The sequence below is a fragment of the Penicillium concentricum genome, assembly GCF_028827145.1.
Source record: "Penicillium concentricum strain IBT 3081 chromosome Unknown utg000006l_segment0_segment0, whole genome shotgun sequence".
Lineage (NCBI taxonomy): Eukaryota > Fungi > Ascomycota > Eurotiomycetes > Eurotiales > Aspergillaceae > Penicillium > Penicillium concentricum.
The window spans coordinates 2,971,158-2,989,877 of record NW_026622759.1 but is presented as its reverse complement, the minus strand read 5'-3'; the positions used below and the strand labels follow the sequence as shown (position 1 = coordinate 2,989,877).

Genomic DNA, 18,720 nt, shown 5'->3' with positions numbered 1-18,720 from the left:
CAAATATTTGAGATCTCCCACGGAAAGGGAGTAAGATATTGGTGTATCCCTAGAAACGGATAGTGGAATAATCTTCCACACTCCTGCGTGTAGCCTTTTTAGTCGCATGGGCTTGTCTAATAAAAGCGTAAAAGCGTTCTTTTATTGCGTCATCTCATTTAAATCTGGTACATATACGGAGTAGTGTCATATATGTACTCATTAAAACATCTATTTGCAGCATATCATCAACCCTACAGCTCTACGTTGTCTAGAGTTGGCCTTGAAAGTAGAACTGTGCAAGTCAGAAGACGGTTTGTTTATATTTAGATACATCTTAGTGATTTCTGTCGGCTAGAAATCCTTCTCCTAGCCGTCATGGTCTAGAATCCCTCTTTAGACTTTTCAATTAGAAAATGTCCAAAGAAGCACACAGGTTTAATGATATGTTGTCTCGTACAGACAACACCATAGGCCACCAATGAAACCTAGGTCGATGCACCTAACCTGGTGAGCTTCGATTAAGCTTGCTGACGGCACCCTACACGCGAATTAGATTAGTGAGAGAAAATCATCTCCCCTAGGCAGTTTGAAAGAAGGCTGGCGGCCCCAAAGGGGCTCGAGGGCATGAAAAACCAAAACATATTAGGGCTCAGAGGTCAAAGAAATTGCTGTCGCATTATCTTCCGTCAATGCTTAGCACTAGACTAATTTTGTCAAAGTGTAGAAATTTTTTTTCAACAATTCTATTATTGTAAAGCCAAGCCATGCGTCATGTCATATTGCAAATCCAGCAAGGATTTGCTTGGCGATCGCCTACAGCGAGGCTCTGGACCAGGTGGCACCGCAATGTTTTCTGGTTTGTTGAGTCGGGATTCTGATTATGCATGGACAGGGATACTCAAGCACAGGTAGTGATGGATTTGTAGAGGTGCGGCATGCAGTCATCACACCATATATTAGGTATGCTGCTCATAGCGAGGCTGATACACAGATAATCGAAGGTTATGGAAACGATTTATTAAAGAATGTCGACTTCAAATAGACTAGGCTAGAAGAAAATCCCGCCAGGCTTGCAAGCTAGGACAACGCCGAGAAACGTAGGGCTGACGAGAACTGCGCCACAAAGAACTTTGCAGCCTGGAAATTTCCTGTCGGGAATGTATGCCAAGTGGCCAAGTGCTCGAGGGTTTATAATATTGAGTCAGAAAGTTTTCCCATAAAACGCACTAAGCTATGACGCTGAAAAACGGTAAGGGCCCTAAAGAGGACAATAACAGGAGATGAAAAATTCCCGCAAGCCAAACGATGGGACTGCCAAGGCTCGGCCAGTCCCGCACGTGAAAATCTCTGAGGTCAGCGGTTACTAATCCACAATTTCAGCCATTTTCAGCCACTCGAAAGCTGCGGGAAAATGCGGGAAAGTCTAGAGCTACCCGTTGTGGCTTGGCCTCTTGGGGCTAGGGAAAAAGTGGATCAATTGACTTTTCCGTGACCGCCAAATATAAGCACACACATTCTTCTTGATTTCTATATATCTACATCAAATCACCATGGCGACATTCCTCCAGTTAAATGCCCAATCTCTAGCACACGCTCTTGCTGAGCTCTAACATCGGCCGTGCGCGTGCGTGCTACTGCATGTTACCGATTGCTGCAAGTCCAAGCTCTTTTCAACACTCCCTATTCGCCTACCCTCCCTCATTCCCCGTTATCAGGGACAAAGCTGTTCCTTCTTCAAAGCTGCAAGCTTATCACGACCCCATTTCCTTGTTAAAACACGCCAACCCCTACTCACCGCATCGATAACGAAAAACACCTTGCTGTCTGGCCAGTGCTGTTTGAATTGGACATTCCCAACCAGTCCTTGCCTCAGATTATAACCCCGTGCCAAGTGTACTTGTCCTTTCACATTCTTTGTCTCCCGAAAAGTTCTCAGGGGTCCTTCACCGAGCTTTTGTGACCGCGGAAGACCAGTCAAATTCCTATCTCAACTTGAATTTTTGACCGATTGGATATTTTATTATTTTCCGTCATGGCTGTCGACTTATAACCCCATATAGCCCTTGATTCTTTGCACTTCAGTGTTTCTATATCAACTCGGTCTTCTCCCCCGATTTTCACAGAGTCATCCTTGCACATACCTTTTTATCTTGATACCATCCTCAACCATGGCCCCCAACCTCTTCCTCTGTGCACGCACCATCTTCTGTCCTACCTACTGGTTCCAGAAGGGTGATGGCAAAAGCAATCTCAAGGAACAACACTGGGAATCCCCCGTCCCAGGAACATACAAGTTCCTCCCGGGTCGCGGATGGCACCTCATCCATCGGGATGGGTGCGAAGACGACGAAAAAGTCCCTGCTGCGCTAGTCTACTGCCGCATCCTCCACCGTTACATGTTTGAATCCGAACTCGAGGAGCGCTGTCGCTGGTTCGACGCCCCGATGCACAGGGGCGGCCGCCCGGAAAAGCTGCGCTTTTTCCTCCTCGATGACGGCATTCACTGGGTCGCTGGCTGGGACGCTGAGGGAAGCTTCATTCTTGGCCCTTACCCCAAGTGGTGGCTCGATGAAGATGGATACACCATGCGCCGCGGTGCCTCGCCTCCTACCAGTTCCAACGTGTCCCGTTGCAGCAGCATCATTGCTGGCAAATTTGACTGAGCAACCTGTCTCAACCACAACTTCTGAGGTTGTCAAATGACAACCATTTTCATGATTGGAAATTCCATCATACATGTATACCCTTTCTGTTGGCGCTTTTCGATATTTCGAAGCGATTTAGCGTGTCTCTCTTATTCTTATGATAACCCACAAAAGTTTTTGGTTTTGGTTTTATGTTACGGTGATGGATACCTTTTCGCTTTTCTTTGTCTCATAGATCTCAGGTTAGATTAGACTTTTTAATGATTCAGGAGTTTGGATGATCTTCTTGATCTACACGGCGCACGTTTTTGTCTTTCTTCACGGCATCTCACATTCCTAGGATGATCAATACCAATCGGGACAGGATTTATTGCTGAGCTACCTACGTACATATATCTATCTCGCTTATTTTCTCTCGAATTCCTACAGGGATCATTTGATCAATTGAAAGTCTAGAATCCCAATTTCTCTCAGCAAACCCAGGATTATACGACTGCTTTGGAATGCAAGGGGTTACCTATCTTCCGATAAGAAAACTATGTATGTACAACCTTGGAAGCCCAGCCCGGAGCCCAACATTCTATCCCTCACAATTTGGCCTCGGGTTTAACAAGCAGCTTCTCTAAGCCCCGTCTAGTCCGCTCCTCCATCCCCGTCTTCCCAACCCGCATAGTCTCCCTCAACACAAAAACATGCGTATAAGTCCCAACCATCTTAACATCCTCCTCGCCCTCCCGGAAGATACCCACTTCCCACGTAACGCTAGACTTGCTGAGCCTATTAACACGCAACCCGACCTCTAGCAGATCCGGGAAGCGCACCGAGGCGAAGAAATCGGCGTGTGTCGAGACAATCAGACCTATTTGGTCGGCGCCAGTTGCTAGGTTCGATGGGGAGGGAAAATTGGAGGGTTGGCCGTGAGTCGGCGCCGGGGTTGGGTTGTTTACACTGAAGGGGTCCATCCCGCAGTGCTGGATTAGGTACGTGTTCGCGATTGTGTCAAAGAGATGTGTGTATACTGCATTGTTGAGGTGCGCGTACATGTCGTTGTCGAACCTGTGGGTGTTAGTATTGGTCTCGGTGTCTGGTTGCTTCGGGTGTGCTCGTGCGGAGGTCCTGGTACTGACCATCGGGTCTGGTGTACTTGATGGAAGCCATAGTCGCTGCGCTTGCGGTACTTCTTGGCTTCGGACTCTGGGGTGGCCATTTTATTTTTATTTTCCGATAGGATGGTCGGATTTGGTTCAAGTGTGATTCTACAATAGATGTGTTTATGCTTCCTTGACATAACAAGAATGCGTCCCGCGAGGACCTCGGCATCTCGGTGATTATGTAACTGATGCCCCAGGCCCGGGGCTTCCAGAGCCCTTCTTTGATCCACTTGTCTTTCATCTGATCCACATCCAGCAACAAAGAAGTAGATACATATCGAGTCTTTCATCTTATATATTTAGTAATGCCCCGGTCTGTGTAAATATTAGGGCTTATCAATATTTTTTTTGGAGCAATATTCATCATTCAATTGAATCTCTTTTCAGCAGCCTTATTATCATACTTGCATCGAAATATCGCGCTATAGTTCATCAAGAGACGATGGAGGCTCCTGTGCCTAAAGCTGGGATTCAAGCTCTGATCCTGTGCGGTCCTGGGACCTCATTTGGGACTCTTCTTGACCAAGAAAAGACACCAAAATGTCTTGCTCTAATCGCTAACAAACCGATGATATATTATCCGCTAAAGTTCTGTAAGATATCACATATCAGTGGTGAGTTAGAGAACATTCGGACCTCAAATGGTATTTTCGTTATTATGATGTACTAATTGTTTCAGATGTCACACTGATCATACCTCCCTCTACCCTCGCTCAAATCAAATTTGCTTTACAGCAAGACTCTTATTTGAAATCACTGCCTTTACCAAAAGTCATCTCCCCTCAAGATCTCCAAGCAACAATGGCAACAGCACAGTTGCTTCGCCTTCCCGAGGTGCAAGCCTGCATAGAGTCCGATTTCCTCCTCCTGCCTTGCGATCTCGTCTGTGAAATCGAGGGCACATATCTGCTACAGATGTGGACGGCATCTCAAGGTCAGGCCGTAATGGCCGAAGAAGAAAGGCACCGTCGAGGCGGTCTTTGTATGTATTATCATGCGGAAGATGCAGTGAAGTATGAGAGCTTGGATCTGATAGCTGTTGAGCCACTTCGGCAGACCAGGCTATTGAAACTGCTCATGTCTATCGGGATTGATACTGTGAAAAGAAACCTGGACCGTGATAAAGGTTTTCTTCTTCGTCAATCCTTTTCAAAGCGGCAAACCACACAAGCTAAGATATTGACTGGCTTTCGCGATGCACACCTCTACATTTTCCCATACTGGGTCAAGGACCTCGTACAGCGTCAGGAAAGAGTAGTATCTGTCAGCGAAGATCTCATTGGGCTATGGGCCAAGTCTGCATGGCAGCGAGGACTACATAAAAAGCTAGGGATGGATACTCGTTTGAGCCAGCAGAAAGAAAGCCATGAAGAGAAGGGCTACCGGGAATTGAGCACAGTCACCCACCAATCACCACAGAACGATGTCGCGGGAGTACCGCCTCTTCTAGCATATCTGCATACAGGGTCTACACTTGTCCGTCGTGTTGACAACCCCGCTCTTCTACTGTCAACATCCCTTCGTCTGGCCAAACAGGCATCCATTGAAGAGGCCAACCATATAGCTACTCGATCCCCCTTCGCCCACGACCGAAAGATTGCCTCTCCTCAATGTGTGGCTCCAAACTGCTTTATTTCGAAGGCAGACTGCCTCCTTGGATCCAACGTACTTGTCGAGAGTCGTTCTGTTATAAAAGAATCTTGTATTGGCCCAAACTCCAAGATCTGCAGCGGTGCTCGAATTACGCGATGCGTCATTCTTGATAACGTTGTTGTTGGAGAACATTGTGTCTTGACTGGATGTGTAGTTGGGAGCCACAGTTATATCGGCAATGGCTCGGTGCTGATGGATTGTGAGGTTCAGGAGTTTAATGTTGTTCCTGAACAAACTGAGGCTAAAAATGAGAAGTTTATGCCACTTTTGGAAGATCTTGAGGAGGATTCAGATGCTGGCATGTTTGTGGAAAGTTGCTAGAATGCCTAGTTTTTGATTATAGGGCTTGCCTTTATAATTACCTTTTGCATTTATTACAGTTTTTCGGTATCAAGGAAACTCATTGAGAGTACGAAGACCCATAGCGCCCAGGGTTCAAACCTCCTTTACGGGAATTTGTTTCAGTTCTTCTTCCGTACTTTGCCCCTGTAAATCAACAGGTATTGAGAACCTCCAACCTTGTCTACCTTCACTTTCGAGATACTCATCACTCAAATAGACCGAGTCTGTATTAGAGAGGAGCGATAGTATGAGAATACTCTTATTTCTCAACTTACACGCATGAATCGTCGGGCAGCCCGGGCTAGCTATTGCTGTTTTAAAGTGTTGTTTTTGTAGATTCATAGCATCTGATCTGTACTACCTTGCTTCTTGTTCTTCCTCGGCCTTATCATATTTTGTTGGCCATTAGACCGTCCAATGATTCCCTTATGAGTTATTCCAATGACTAAGAGCTTGTTTATCATTTCCATCAGGGTATAAATACTCTACTTCTCATAGTTTGAATACTAGACTCTTTACACTTTTACATATCTCTCCCTCAGCACTTCAACAAAAGCTCTTTATGAGTTCTTCCAATGCGCTTCATTTTATGTCCCTCAGCAACTTTGGCCGAGCGGTTAAGGCGCTAGACTCAAGAGATCTTCCTCTTCACTGAATACAGTGAGCATTCTAGTTACGAAAGTAGCGTGGGTTCGATTCCCACAGGTTGCAATTCTTTTTTCTTTTTTGCCCATTTATCATGGGTTATCATGATTGGTTTTACCTGGCTTGCCAAGAGACCCATAGTACTTCTTAACTGGTGGTGTCTTAGGCCGCTCGTCAAAGTTTTGGGATTGAATAAGTCATGTGACGTCTGTACATATCATAAAGAGCATCTTTGATACTCATAGAGAACGTATTTAATACGCAAAAGCAGTAGTAAGTGCAAATGGAATTGTACAGGCCTTCTATAAGTTATGTAGTTCTTAATGAAATGATAAGGTTTGGGCCTGATGAGGGTTCCAAGGTTCAGTGCAAACTTTGGAGGGTTCTAATAAAGTTGCCGCGCGCCTGCTGCCCAGGTGCTATTGATGCCTTCCAACCAAGGCTAGAGTTACCTGTATAGGTAGAGTTCAAATGCATAGACTTATCCCATTTGGGGTATCCCACGTGGGAAGCAAGTGGGTCGCCATCAAGAGCTTAACACAACGTTCTTCCCGCGACACTGTTTCTTATTCACCTATGTCAATTTCTGTCTGTATCCAACAATAATCAAAAACAAGAGGCGTCGTTGTTGTTCAGGTGAAGAGAGTGGATGGAAGAGTTACTTTACATTTTATATCTACGATTCCACCTGGCGCAATGGCCTCATGATGTAAATCGTTCTGATGCGTCTAAGAAGAATATTGCTACGAGTAGAGGGAGGCTGCGAATCAGGGATTGAGTTCCGAGAGGCTGAACCAGGGTAATATGACCTCGTTAACCTCGCCAGGTAGAAGTTCTTGATAGGTCCAAGAAAGCGTAACAGGGCATCATATCTGCAAGTTTGGCCTGGCGAGGCTGCAAAGAGCAAGTGTTTCTAGTTGTTGTTATGGTTATCCCGGACTCCATGTGGCCCTAAAAAAAATAAGGGAAAAAAATAACAGTGCTGAGTTATAGTATCTTACACTCCATATTAGCAAAGCTACATAGGCATGGTCCACAGTAAGATCGTACTTTCGTTAAATTCAGGAGGAAATGCATTGAAGTAATATATATAATCCCACACAAGAAGCCACCCACTTCAATCAGAATCTATCTCTTTCAGCGTCCACTCGTAAGTAAATGTGAGCATAGAAACCAAAAACTGGTATTTACGCCTTGTTGACGGCATTCTTGCTCATGGCCCGAACCTTGTGACCATACTTATATAACACATAAGGAACGGGTGCCATGATAGTTGCAAGAATACCGACAATCGTCACCGACCAATGGGGACCGATGTTCTCGTACATCTTGACCGAGGCAGGACTGAGGGCACCAGCGACGATGTACCGCGTGAAGGTCATGAATCCCAGAGCCGAGGCTGCATATTGCAGGTACACAAAAATGATGTACATGTAGGTCGTGGTGAAGATGCAAACAAACGCCCAGCCGAAGACAGCGGAAGCCACGATTGGCGACCAGATACTGATAGTGGACTGGAAAACGATGTCAGTAAAAGGGTTGCAAGAAGGGGTAGGCGGGTATCAGCAGAACTTACATAGCAGGTCCAAGCCATCCAGAAGAGGGAAATTGGCATCAGGATAGATGCGCCCGCCATCGCCCAGTAAAGCGATACCTCTGGTTGCAAAGCCTTACCCTCCGCCTCCGCCTGTCTCGCCGCCTTCTTTGTCATGCCGTATACAAGAGGGACCATGGCCAGAGCGACCATGATACCCGGGATCATCGCGACGAAGATGACAAAGGTCACGCTCGTGCTGATCCCGTACACATCGGCGAATATGAAGGGATAGCCGTTAAGGAAGGTGAACAGCACAAAGTAGAGCAAGACCAGGTAGAAGCTGAAAATCAGAATGATGGGCTCAGTCCAGATCATCACAAAGGGCCGAGACACATTTTGAAGCAGCCGGGGACCCAGAGAGTTGGCAGAAGCGGAGGCGGCGCGGTATCGGTCGTCACCAGTCAACTCGCGCAGGTGTTTCGCACGCCATTCTAACAGAACCGGGCTGAAAGTCTCAGGTTGCGCAAGCAGAACCACCACCAAAGCGACACCAGCAATGATCATCGATATCCAGTCGGCCCACGCGTAGCCAATTTCGGGCGTGTAGGCACCGATCACAGGACCCAAGATAGGACCGGCGTAGGCGGCGATAGTGAGCAAGGGCAGGCCAAAGGGAATTTGTAATGGCCGCCAGATATCACCGACAGTCCCACCAGCCACCGTCATTGGGGTGGCTGCGAAGAGAGCACAGAGAAATCGGAAGGCGAGGGCAGCGCCATAGTTTGGTGCTAGTGCCTTGGCCATGAGGAACAGTATCACGACGACCAGGGCAGTGAAGTAGACGATGTTGCGGCCAAAAGTTTCAGAGAACGGACCAGAGAACAGCGACCCTACACCAACTCCAATAAGGAAGATCCCTGCCCAGAATTATCAGTATGGGCTGGATTCAAATAACACAAAAAGAACAAGCTTACCGGTTGTCATCGACCCAGCCATGGCGTTTACACCAAAGTGGGCATCAAAGGCGTCCTGAGTCGCACCCTCTACCGAGGAGGGTACTGTCATTGCGATGGCAATTAGAGAGCAGGTTAACATGGCCATCCATTTTCGGAGCAGAGACCAATTCTGCGGGTTATTTGGGTCGTTTTCCCTCCAACCAACCACAAAGACCACCTCACCATTGCCTCCATCTGGCCGAGAAACTGTCACGCCGGGTACAAGGGGATCATCTGTGAGCACGACGGGCTTTTCTGATACTCCTGCCTCCAGGTCTGACCCCAATGAGGGCGATGAGGTAGTGTTGCGCACGGAGTTGGTTTGACTGTTGGCCAAGTCTTCTTCTGCTTGTCGGCGAAGACGGCGGTTCTGAAAGTAGGCCTCCATCTTGATGTGCGAAACTTCAATAAAACTCGGAACTGATCTATTTACTGACACAACGGAATGAATCGATGTAGCTGGAGAAAAAAATGGTTTCTACCCCAGGAGGAACAGGGCAGTTATGCTGGAAACCCCCATGGTAAAGTCGTAGACATTGGCCCTGGTCAGTGTTGTATTGATGATTGATCTCGATATTTTTCAGCGTAATCGGAGACATTTTTTTCGCATCGGGCCAACTCGTCCTTCGGACACATAAAACAGTTGTGGCCCAGAAGCCGGCGAGATAACGAGCCGATGACAGGGGTTCGCGATAGCCCACCACCCATTGGTCGACACGGGACGGGATCCACAGAGCTAGTGCGCATCAAGTGTAGATTTAGCCGGAGTTATGCATGTGCACAGAGTGACAATTGACTCCGGACTACAAAAGCACACGAAATGGCAAAGATCATGGAATGGAATAGACCAGCTTTTTTGTTGAATTTTTCTATCCTTGACCCTGGCTTGTGCCCAAATCCGTTTGATGTTCGTCATTTTTGTACGCAGTAGGTACATAGTATAGACCACGAGAATGAAAAGATTTGACTGTTACATTATTGGTTGCCCAGCTTTAAGGCTTCCGGAGTGAGTCCACTTAAGCGGAGTTAGGATCTCTTTAGCCCTAAATGCAGGCCCATGTACTTGGATGTAGTGGTGTTCAAGCTCGTGTTCACAATAATACGTTACGTCAATGTCTGGGGTGGAGATACATCTGTGCTTAAAGGCCTAGTAGCGCAATGAGGTAGAACACATTAAGAAAGCCAGGATAGGAACTTTAGTCGAAATTCGACTAGAACTCAGCATGACCGGTAGGGAAGATAATGGTCTGACTATGGCAAGACCCTTTGCCAGACCGACAGGAGCTATGTTTCGTACAATGTGCCTTTTCCTAACTTCCGAGCCTTTCGAATTCAAGGACTAGCAATCAGTATCCATCGTCCCTTGTATTCTACGTTGGAGGAGGGGCTCTGTTTCGAAGTGACTTAACCTTGCGGGACATGCTCCCAGATGAGTTGCAATGCCGGTGATATTGTCAGTTGTTTGAGCCCGATCGACCGTCCTTTACACGCGAGAAAGATGTCGACCAGCTTCTTCAATCCAAGCTATAGACCACGCCAGTCTCACAACAAGGTTGACAGACCACCAGGAAGTTATCCAGATTCATCGTAAACTTCCAATCTGTCTCCTTTTGCGATGTAGTTGCCTGGCCACAGGCAAATTGAGCAACCGTAAAGCATTGAAGACAGGCGAGAGCCGACACGAATTTCCTCATTGGCTAGTGTCACCGCGGCGTTTCCAAATACATCTGCGCTTTGGAAGATAAGGAGAAACTGACAATGACAATAGGGTGAGGTTGCTCCACCCGAAAAGTGAGAGAAGGGGAGGAAGAGACGGGTCTTGTAGGTAAGGCTACAAGGGCGCTAAACCCAGAAGGGCAACGCTAACCCCAAAAGGCAACGCTAACTCCAAAAGGCAACGCTAACTCCAAAAAGCAACGCTAACTCCAAAAAGCAATATCGAGGGGCAAAATGGAAAATTGAAAATCAAAATATTTTCTGTGCCTGATTTGTTCATGTGGGGCAACTTACTATCTTAACTTTTCTTATTTTCTTTTTGAATTCTCCACGTCTCCTTTCAATTCTCACATTCGCCTACCTGGCTCCCTCACCTCGTATTACGGCCTATTTGCTTCGGCAAGGCAAGCTTAAACTTCCCACCATGGCCCTCATGACCGTCGATCAAGTTACCTCGAACCCGGTTGAAGAAAAGACTCCCGATGTACTCGTGACCCCTTGCGATCCATGGCCTGCACCTTACTATTTAGATGGTGGTTTCCGTCGCGTCACGCCATACCACTACACCTATAACACCAATTGCAAGGAGCGGTGGCGCGGCCGTCAGCTGGTCGAGATCTTCACTTCCGAGTTCCGCGATCGGAAGCCAGAATACTATGTACGTGAATGCGTGGAAACGTGGACGTCCAGATATGAAAGAGTCGCAAACTGACAATTACCAGAGAAAAGCCCTGGAAGATGGCCTTGTGCAGGTTAACGGTGTAACAGCCCGTCCCGAAACGACGCTTAAGAACGGCCAGGTCATCTCACACACCCTCCACCGCCACGAACCTCCCGTTACGAGCCTTCCAATTGGAATCATCTACGAAGACGATGACCTCATGGTTATTGATAAGCCTGCTGGCGTACCGGTGCACGCTGCGGGTCGATACCACTTCAACACGGTCGTTGAAATCCTGCGCTCGGAGCGCAACTCCGAATGGCTACCCCGCCCATGCAACCGACTTGATCGATTGACATCTGGAATTATGTTTATTGGAAAGCACCCTCAGGGCGCCGAGAAAATGGCCACCGCGCTCAAGGCCCGAACTGTACAGAAAGAGTATGTCGCGCGCGTGAAGGGCAAGTTCCCCGACGGCGTGGTGGTCTGTGACCAGCCGATCATGCAGGTTAGCCCGAAGCTGGGTCTCAACCGTGTGCGCGCCACTGGCAAAGAAGCAACAACCAAGTTCCGTCGCCTGGCTTACTACCCTCCCGAGACAGCAAAGGAGACCGAGTCATCTAGCGACGACGAGCGTCCCGCTACCCCGCCCGCGGTTTTTGCCAATGAGAGCGAGGGCTACAGTATCGTGCACTGTTTCCCTCTGACAGGCCGTACTCACCAAATCCGTGTCCACCTCCAGTTCTTGGGTCACCCGATTACCAACGACCCCATCTACTCCAACCGTCGTGTGTTTGGACCTGAGCTTGGCAAAGCCGAGGTGACCGCAGAGCGCGATGAAGAGATCGTCGCGCGGTTGTCTCTCATGGGTAAGACCGAGATCCCTGACACGGTCTCGTACCGCCTTCACCTGACCGCGGCACCGAATGTCCCGCCGAACACCGATCCAGTGCTTGTCAACGAGATCATGCATCGCGAGCAGGTGGCCGCAGCTGAGGACTACGAAAAGCGCAAGGGTGAGCGTCTGTCCGGCAATCTCTGTGAAATCTGCAGTACAGAGCTGTACTCGGACCCGGGCCCCCACGAGCTGGGTATTTTCTTGCATGCTGTCGCGTACGCCGACAAAGATGGTGATTGGTCTTACCGCAGCCCCATGCCTCGCTGGGGCTTGCCTCCTGCGGGCATGGAAGGTCCTCACAAGTGTCCGGACTGGGTTCCTGCTGCTGAAGGCGAGGAAATTGTCATTGGCCATGGGACTGTTCCGGCTGACTTGGGTGATGATGACTATGCTGCAGATGCAACGACTGGCACAGTGCTTGTAGAAGGCGTCGGTCTTGTCAATATCGCCGATGCTGCTGCGAGGATGAACGAGTCTCCCCGTGAAGCCACAGAGGCAGCTGCTACGAACTAATGTTGTCCTTTAGGGGTTCCTTTCTTGAAAATGCCTTCTACATATATCATATTTCTGAATCTTTTTGTCTATGTCTTCATGATACCACTCTGCTGACTTCACAATGTGACCAGTACGCCGATATTTGGTCCGAAAAGACGACTACGACTCCTATTAGAAAACGGCAGTCTGTGCTCCCCTTGGAACGCTGTAAATGAATCAACGCGAAACATAAACGCACTTTCAATACAAATAAACCCGCATGGTTAGACGTTTGCTCATTGCGTTATATATGGTCCTTTTCCTTGAGCCATCTTCCCCCCCAAAACAAGGGACCACTAGCATGTCCTCTTGATCATAGTTAAAGATCATTCATTATAACTCTATCGATCGTCAAAACAAAGCTTCGATATGGTCACATCTGGAATACACAAATCCTATCCGCATTTGCGTAAAGTCACACTTTTGAGGAATCCCTGCTCATTCGAGTGTGTACTGGCGAAGGGGAGGAAGAGAAAGAAGAAACGTTATAATTCAATCTAGCAAAGAGCGGAGTATATATACCCTGTCGATCAAGCAAACGCTCAGTCTGACAAACAATCAGTCATAGGATGGTCTGATATACAACCCCCCTTTGTTTGTCATTCCTATGAGGGTATAAATACCCCCTTCTCATATATTGAATACCAGAGACTCTTTACACTTTACATATCTCTTCCTCAGTACGCAACAGCAGGGAGCCCAAAGAAACAGAATCGGCCTTCCACCTCGGCTGTTCTAGGTTCCTTTGCCATGTCTGGTTTATTTTTCCTCTGATGCCTCCCCCGAAGTTATGGGAAATGCTTGTTCGAAAGCCTGACACACGTTCTACTAAGCTTGATCAGACATCTGAATGCTGCGCCTACCAGCACTCACGAAGTTGGCATGTCTTATCGAGTTTCCTTTCCTCCATCTCAAGGTCCCATCATCCTCCAGCCCATCATCTATCATCTGTTCTATCTATAGATAGACTGATGAAACTATTACTAACATCAAAGCTATCATATATATGACAACTTCGAAATTGATATCGATGGCCCTGAGCCATTGAATCTCTAAGAAAGTGGAAAGGCAGATCTTGATGTCACAAAGAAAACACCAAATCGGGCTCTGGGCCCTCAGGGCGTTATAGTATTCATAGATGGAGCCCTCAATGATATTTATTTTTTTCGAATAATGAAATGAAGAAACCCTCAGCTATAAGGGGTTACTAATTCCCTAAGTACTAAACATATAGTAGTAGAAGTGAGCGTAAAACGAGAGTAAAGTGAGAGCTGATTTTTATACTAGGTATACACGTCCTACGATCTAATTTATTTATGATTAAAATAAGACATATTAGAATAACTTATAATAAGGGTTTTTGATCAACTAACATATATATAGCTTATCGTGTTGTATACAGAGTACGCTTCGAGTGTTGGTTCATGTATGTTGGTCCAAAATCTTTATCTCTTCACACGATCCTCAGTTTCAATACCCTGTACCTCATTATGAGTCGAAGTAGCAGCGTCATCGAATGAAAGCTTCCTTTCAAGGGCCGAAGTTTCAATATCACGTACTTTGCCAAAGGCATGGAACTTCTCGAAGAGGACATCCATCTCCTCGAGGGAGCGACCCTTTGTTTCCCTGACGACAAGGAAAACCCAGATAGCCATAACAAAGCAGAAGCAACCAAACATGATAAAGGTTCGCCAGCCAAGGTTATTGATGGCAGCAGGAGTCACATAAGTGACCACAAAGTTGAAGAGCCATTGAGTTGCCGATCCGGTAGCAACACCGTACGAGCGAAGACGAGTTGGGAAAATCTCAGAAATGTAAACCCATGGAATCGGTCCCCACGACGCGGAGTAGCCAATGACGTAGAAATAAATCATGACAATCATAGCGAGGGATGCAGACGAAATCCCACTGTTACCATCCGGGTCCGGAGGATAGGACACCAGAACACCACCCAGGATGAACATCATCGTGCACATCCAAAGAGCGCCACCAATAAGAGACCATCGTCGACCAATTTTGTCGATACCAATCACGAGGAAGATTCCGGTGGTAACTACCTTGACGATACCATAGATGCCCGTTGTGAACAAGCTCGTGCTGCCTCCGGCCACTCCAACGGTCTGGAAGAGCTGGGGAGCATAGTATCCGATACTGTTGGTGCCGGTCCACTGCTGCCAGAACATAATCAAGAAACAGTTGATGAAGCGGATGCGATTTCCAGGTAGGAATGGTTCCCGCCAAGTAAGACCCTGAGTTGATTCGACCTCGTGTTCAACGGCCGCTTTAATTTCCGCCATCTCAGTCTGGACGGCAGGGCTGGTAGTTGACTCGTTGCGCATATATGCAAGGGCTTCGAGGGCTTCCTCGAAGCGATTCTCCTTCGCTAACCAACGAGGAGACTCGGTCAAAAAGAACAGGCCTATCATCATCAGACCACCCGGCACAAGCTGGAATCCAACGGGGATGCGCCACTGTTTGGTTGTAGGGGCGATGGTTTCTGAGACACCATAGCAAAGCCAGTATGCAACGGTGACACCAATGACGAGGAACTCCTGGAAGAGACCAGCGATACGACCACGGATCGCCGGTGGGCAGTTCTCGGACACGAAGACTGGTGTGATGGCTGACATGCCTCCAACTCCGAAACCGGCAATCACTCGTCCACCGTACATATAAGAGAGCGCGCCGTGAGCGGCGGTTTGAACGGCAGAGCCGATAAGGAAGAACATGAGGAAGCCCATGATGGAATAACGACGGCCGAACTTCTCGTTAACGAAGGAGGCAAGAATAGCGCCGAAGAAACATCCGGCCGTGAGAAGTGAAACGACATTTGATGAGACTTGGGATTTTTTGGCATCTGAGAAACCCGAACTTTCACCCGTAAGTCCAAAATCGGCCTTGAAACTTGGAAGTTCCAGTACACTTCCCATCACACCGGTGTCATATCCTTTGAGAAAGTTATTAGTATAGTGTATTTGATCGAGAGAGATTCATCTTACCGAATAGGAATGAACCCGTATACGCCACCGTGGCGAGCACGTACACACGACTATTCTTGAATATGCCCATTTTGAAGTCCAGACTTCCAGAGTATGAAGTTAGGGAGAAAGAATTCGGAAGGATTAGACTTATAAAGCCCTAGAAGAGCACACAGACACCCCGCGGTCCCCGCATATACATAATTATACCTAGGTAGACATCTTTCATAATTTCAAATTGGATTCTGGGGGAAAGAGTACCCCGGATCTATCTCGTATGGGGGTTTCAATAGCCGAGAGTGGATGATTGTGGATTTAATATCCTGGAGAAATGACGTCTCTGTTCGATATACACGGAAAAATTATAGGAAATGAAATTAATGCACCAATCAACTTGACATTCTCAGGAAAAAGGGGAAAGTATGGCGAGCCCAAGCCCAGACCGTCTATAACCGAACTCGAACACTTTTACCCGACTGATATTCTCTCCATTCCTCTTCCAATTCACCTTCAATGCAAGGAATGTATTGTTCCATGCTTCTTTTTGTTATCTAGGTAATGGCTGCGACTTAACAGTCATACCAAATTCTTAGCAATACCCGCCAAGCCTCCCGGGGTCGGCTTCCCATGAAGCCGTTCAAATGCCGATACCATCTCACCCGACAACGGGTATACATTTAAATCCGAACAAATCATTGAATTCGGTTGGCTCATACGGCTCGGATTACCGGCATTATCTTGTTCATTATCTCCGCATTTGCCGTACTCTATTCCCCCACAGCCGCTTATTCTCCACATAGTGTAAATATCAATGCCGGAATCAACCGAGTAAAATACTCAGTCTGAACATCAATGGTTATGCCGAGGTTCTGAGCGCTGTGCAACACGCTGGTACTTAACGGCATCACGTAAAACCATACCCTCATTCAACTGATCAGTCTCGCGTCGGAAGATGTCTTGCCACGGCGTTTGGCTTTCAGGAACAGAGAACCCACCCCGAACCTTATGATCCTCACGACGACGCTGGAGTTCCTCATCTCCAATCAAAATGTCAACCCGACGCTTATTCAAATCCACCCGTAACCGATCCCCGTCACGAAGAAGCGCAAGGTTCCCGCCAGCTGCTGCTTCGGGGCTGGCGTTCAGAATAGAAGGCGACCCAGACGTGCCGGACTGGCGGCCGTCGCCGATGCAGGGAAGTGAGGTAATCCCCTGCCGCAATAACCGTGCTGGAGGATGCATGTTGACCACTTCGGCGGCGCCCGGGTAGCCCATGGGACCTGCGCCGCGCATAACTAGGATACTTCTTTCGTCGATTGGTGTCGCGGGGTCGTCGAGCCGGCTATGGTAATCTTCCGGTCCATCGAAGACCACAACGGCACTCTCGAATGCATTGGGGTCATCTGGGTTCTCGAGGAATCTTTGCCGGAAGGCCGGTGATATCACGCATGTCTTCATAATCGCCGAGTGGAAAAGAGTGCCTTTCAGATGCACGAATCCGGCATCCTTCATCATCGGCTCGGTATATGCCCGGATTATCTGCCGATTCCAGGTATGCTTGCCACGCACGTTTTGCTCCACAGTCTTTCCATTACAGGTTAATGCATCTGGGCGTAGTTTCCCGGCGTCTAGCAACTCTGCCATGATAGCAGGGAGTCCGCCCGCGCGGAAGTACTCTTCTCCCAAGAAGTCGCCGGCGGGCTGCATGTTCAGTATTAGAGGAATGTGGAACCCGATCTCATCCCAGTCGTCGAGAGATAGATCGACGCCGATATGTTTGGCCATGGCATTAATATGTATAGGAGCATTTGTGCTCCCGCCAATGGCAGTATTTGTGGCTATAACGTTTTCGAATGCTGCCCGTGTCATGATATCGCTAGGCTTACGGTCTGCGTGGACCATTTCGACGATGCGCTCGCCAGTCTCGTAGGCGCATTGGCCACGCTCCCGGTATGGAGCTGGGATTGCTGCCGAGCCTGGGAGTGCCATGCCCAGTGCTTCTGCTAGCGCGTTCATCGTTGATGCTGTGCCCATAGTATTGCAATGGCCGACAGACGGTGCCCTGTATAAGATCAGCATGTGCTTATTCCCATTTTTAACTTCAATCCTGACAGAAACATACCCGCGAGCCACATAATCCATAAACTCCTCCCGGTTCATCTCGCCGGCAGCATACATCTCTCGTCCCTTCCAGACTACCATTCCTGATCCGGCGAGCTCGTTCTTCAGATAACCATTCAGCATCGGACCAACATTCAAACAAATGGCCGGTATATTCTAATCGCAGATATGTCAGCTTTACCATCAACAAGGGAACGAAAAACACAACAAAGCCCACACATACCACAGTAGCAGCCGCCATCAACGCAGCAGGCGTCGTCTTATCACAACCCGTCAAAAGTACAACGCCGTCCAGCGGATAAGCATACAAAATCTCCACCAAACCAAGATACGCAAGATTTCGATCCAAACACGCCGTTGGTCTACGCGAGCTCTCCTGAATCGGATGCGTAGGAAACTCCAACGCAATCCCACCAGCACTGCGAATCCCCTCACGCACTCGCTTCGCCAATTCCAGATGGTGCCGGTTACAAGGGACGAGATCCGAGCCCGACTGCGCAATGCCGATAATCGGCTTCCCGGACATGAGCTCCTCGCGCGTCAGTCCGTAGTTCAGATACCGCTCGATATATAGTGCTGTCATGCCTGGATTTTCGTCGTTGTTGAACCATCGTGTTGAGCGGAGCTTGCGGTGTGGTGCTGTGGTGCGGACTTGGAGGGTTGCTAGGGTTTGTTCTAGATCGTGGGTTCGCTTGCGGAGGGCGAGGAGCTCACTTTCGCAATCTTCGATGTTTGGGGGTGGGTTATTGGTGCAGGAACAGCCTTTGCAGGAGGGTTTGGTGTTGCACGACATCGGGTTGTTTTGTTCGGGGATTGTATTTTGGGGGACTATATACTATTGGGACTGGGCTTGATAGGGATG

General features: G+C 48.2%; 7 protein-coding genes across 7 annotated transcripts; 3 read left to right on the top strand and 4 right to left on the bottom strand.

The window, feature by feature from the left end:
- Nucleotides 1-2,150: 2,150 nt before the first annotated feature.
- Nucleotides 2,151-2,645, top strand: N7517_011366 (uncharacterized protein; the record flags this gene model as incomplete). Its single annotated transcript, XM_056729089.1, has 1 exon — nt 2,151-2,645. One exon carries the CDS (start codon nt 2,151-2,153, stop codon nt 2,643-2,645), a length of 495 nt encoding a protein of 164 aa, XP_056574904.1.
- Nucleotides 2,646-3,214: 569 nt separating this feature from the next.
- On the bottom strand, nt 3,215-3,834 carry N7517_011365 (acyl-CoA thioesterase; the record flags this gene model as incomplete). Its single annotated transcript, XM_056729088.1, has 2 exons — nt 3,215-3,683; nt 3,755-3,834. The coding sequence occupies 2 exons, from the start codon at nt 3,832-3,834 to the stop codon at nt 3,215-3,217; spliced, it is 549 nt and encodes a 182-aa protein (XP_056574903.1).
- A 745-nt stretch (nt 3,835-4,579) lies between these two features.
- Nucleotides 4,580-5,752, top strand: N7517_011364 (uncharacterized protein; the record flags this gene model as incomplete). Its single annotated transcript, XM_056729087.1, has 1 exon — nt 4,580-5,752. The coding sequence occupies one exon, from the start codon at nt 4,580-4,582 to the stop codon at nt 5,750-5,752; it is 1,173 nt and encodes a 390-aa protein (XP_056574902.1).
- Nucleotides 5,753-7,605: 1,853 nt separating this feature from the next.
- Nucleotides 7,606-9,338, bottom strand: N7517_011363 (Major facilitator superfamily domain general substrate transporter; the record flags this gene model as incomplete). Its single annotated transcript, XM_056729086.1, has 3 exons — nt 7,606-7,932; nt 7,995-8,872; nt 8,930-9,338. The coding sequence occupies 3 exons, from the start codon at nt 9,336-9,338 to the stop codon at nt 7,606-7,608; spliced, it is 1,614 nt and encodes a 537-aa protein (XP_056574901.1).
- A 1,752-nt stretch (nt 9,339-11,090) lies between these two features.
- Nucleotides 11,091-12,738, top strand: N7517_011362 (pseudouridine synthase family protein; the record flags this gene model as incomplete). The annotated part of the gene is made up of 2 exons (XM_056729085.1): nt 11,091-11,324; nt 11,389-12,738. 2 exons carry the CDS (start codon nt 11,091-11,093, stop codon nt 12,736-12,738), a joined length of 1,584 nt encoding a protein of 527 aa, XP_056574900.1.
- A 1,466-nt stretch (nt 12,739-14,204) lies between these two features.
- N7517_011361 (sugar porter family MFS transporter) lies at nt 14,205-15,828 on the bottom strand (the record flags this gene model as incomplete). Its single annotated transcript, XM_056729084.1, has 2 exons — nt 14,205-15,706; nt 15,759-15,828. 2 exons carry the CDS (start codon nt 15,826-15,828, stop codon nt 14,205-14,207), a joined length of 1,572 nt encoding a protein of 523 aa, XP_056574899.1.
- A 758-nt stretch (nt 15,829-16,586) lies between these two features.
- On the bottom strand, nt 16,587-18,651 carry N7517_011360 (IlvD/Edd family dehydratase; the record flags this gene model as incomplete). Its single annotated transcript, XM_056729083.1, has 3 exons — nt 16,587-17,799; nt 17,860-18,014; nt 18,082-18,651. 3 exons carry the CDS (start codon nt 18,649-18,651, stop codon nt 16,587-16,589), a joined length of 1,938 nt encoding a protein of 645 aa, XP_056574898.1.
- Between the last annotated feature and the right edge of the window lie 69 nt (nt 18,652-18,720).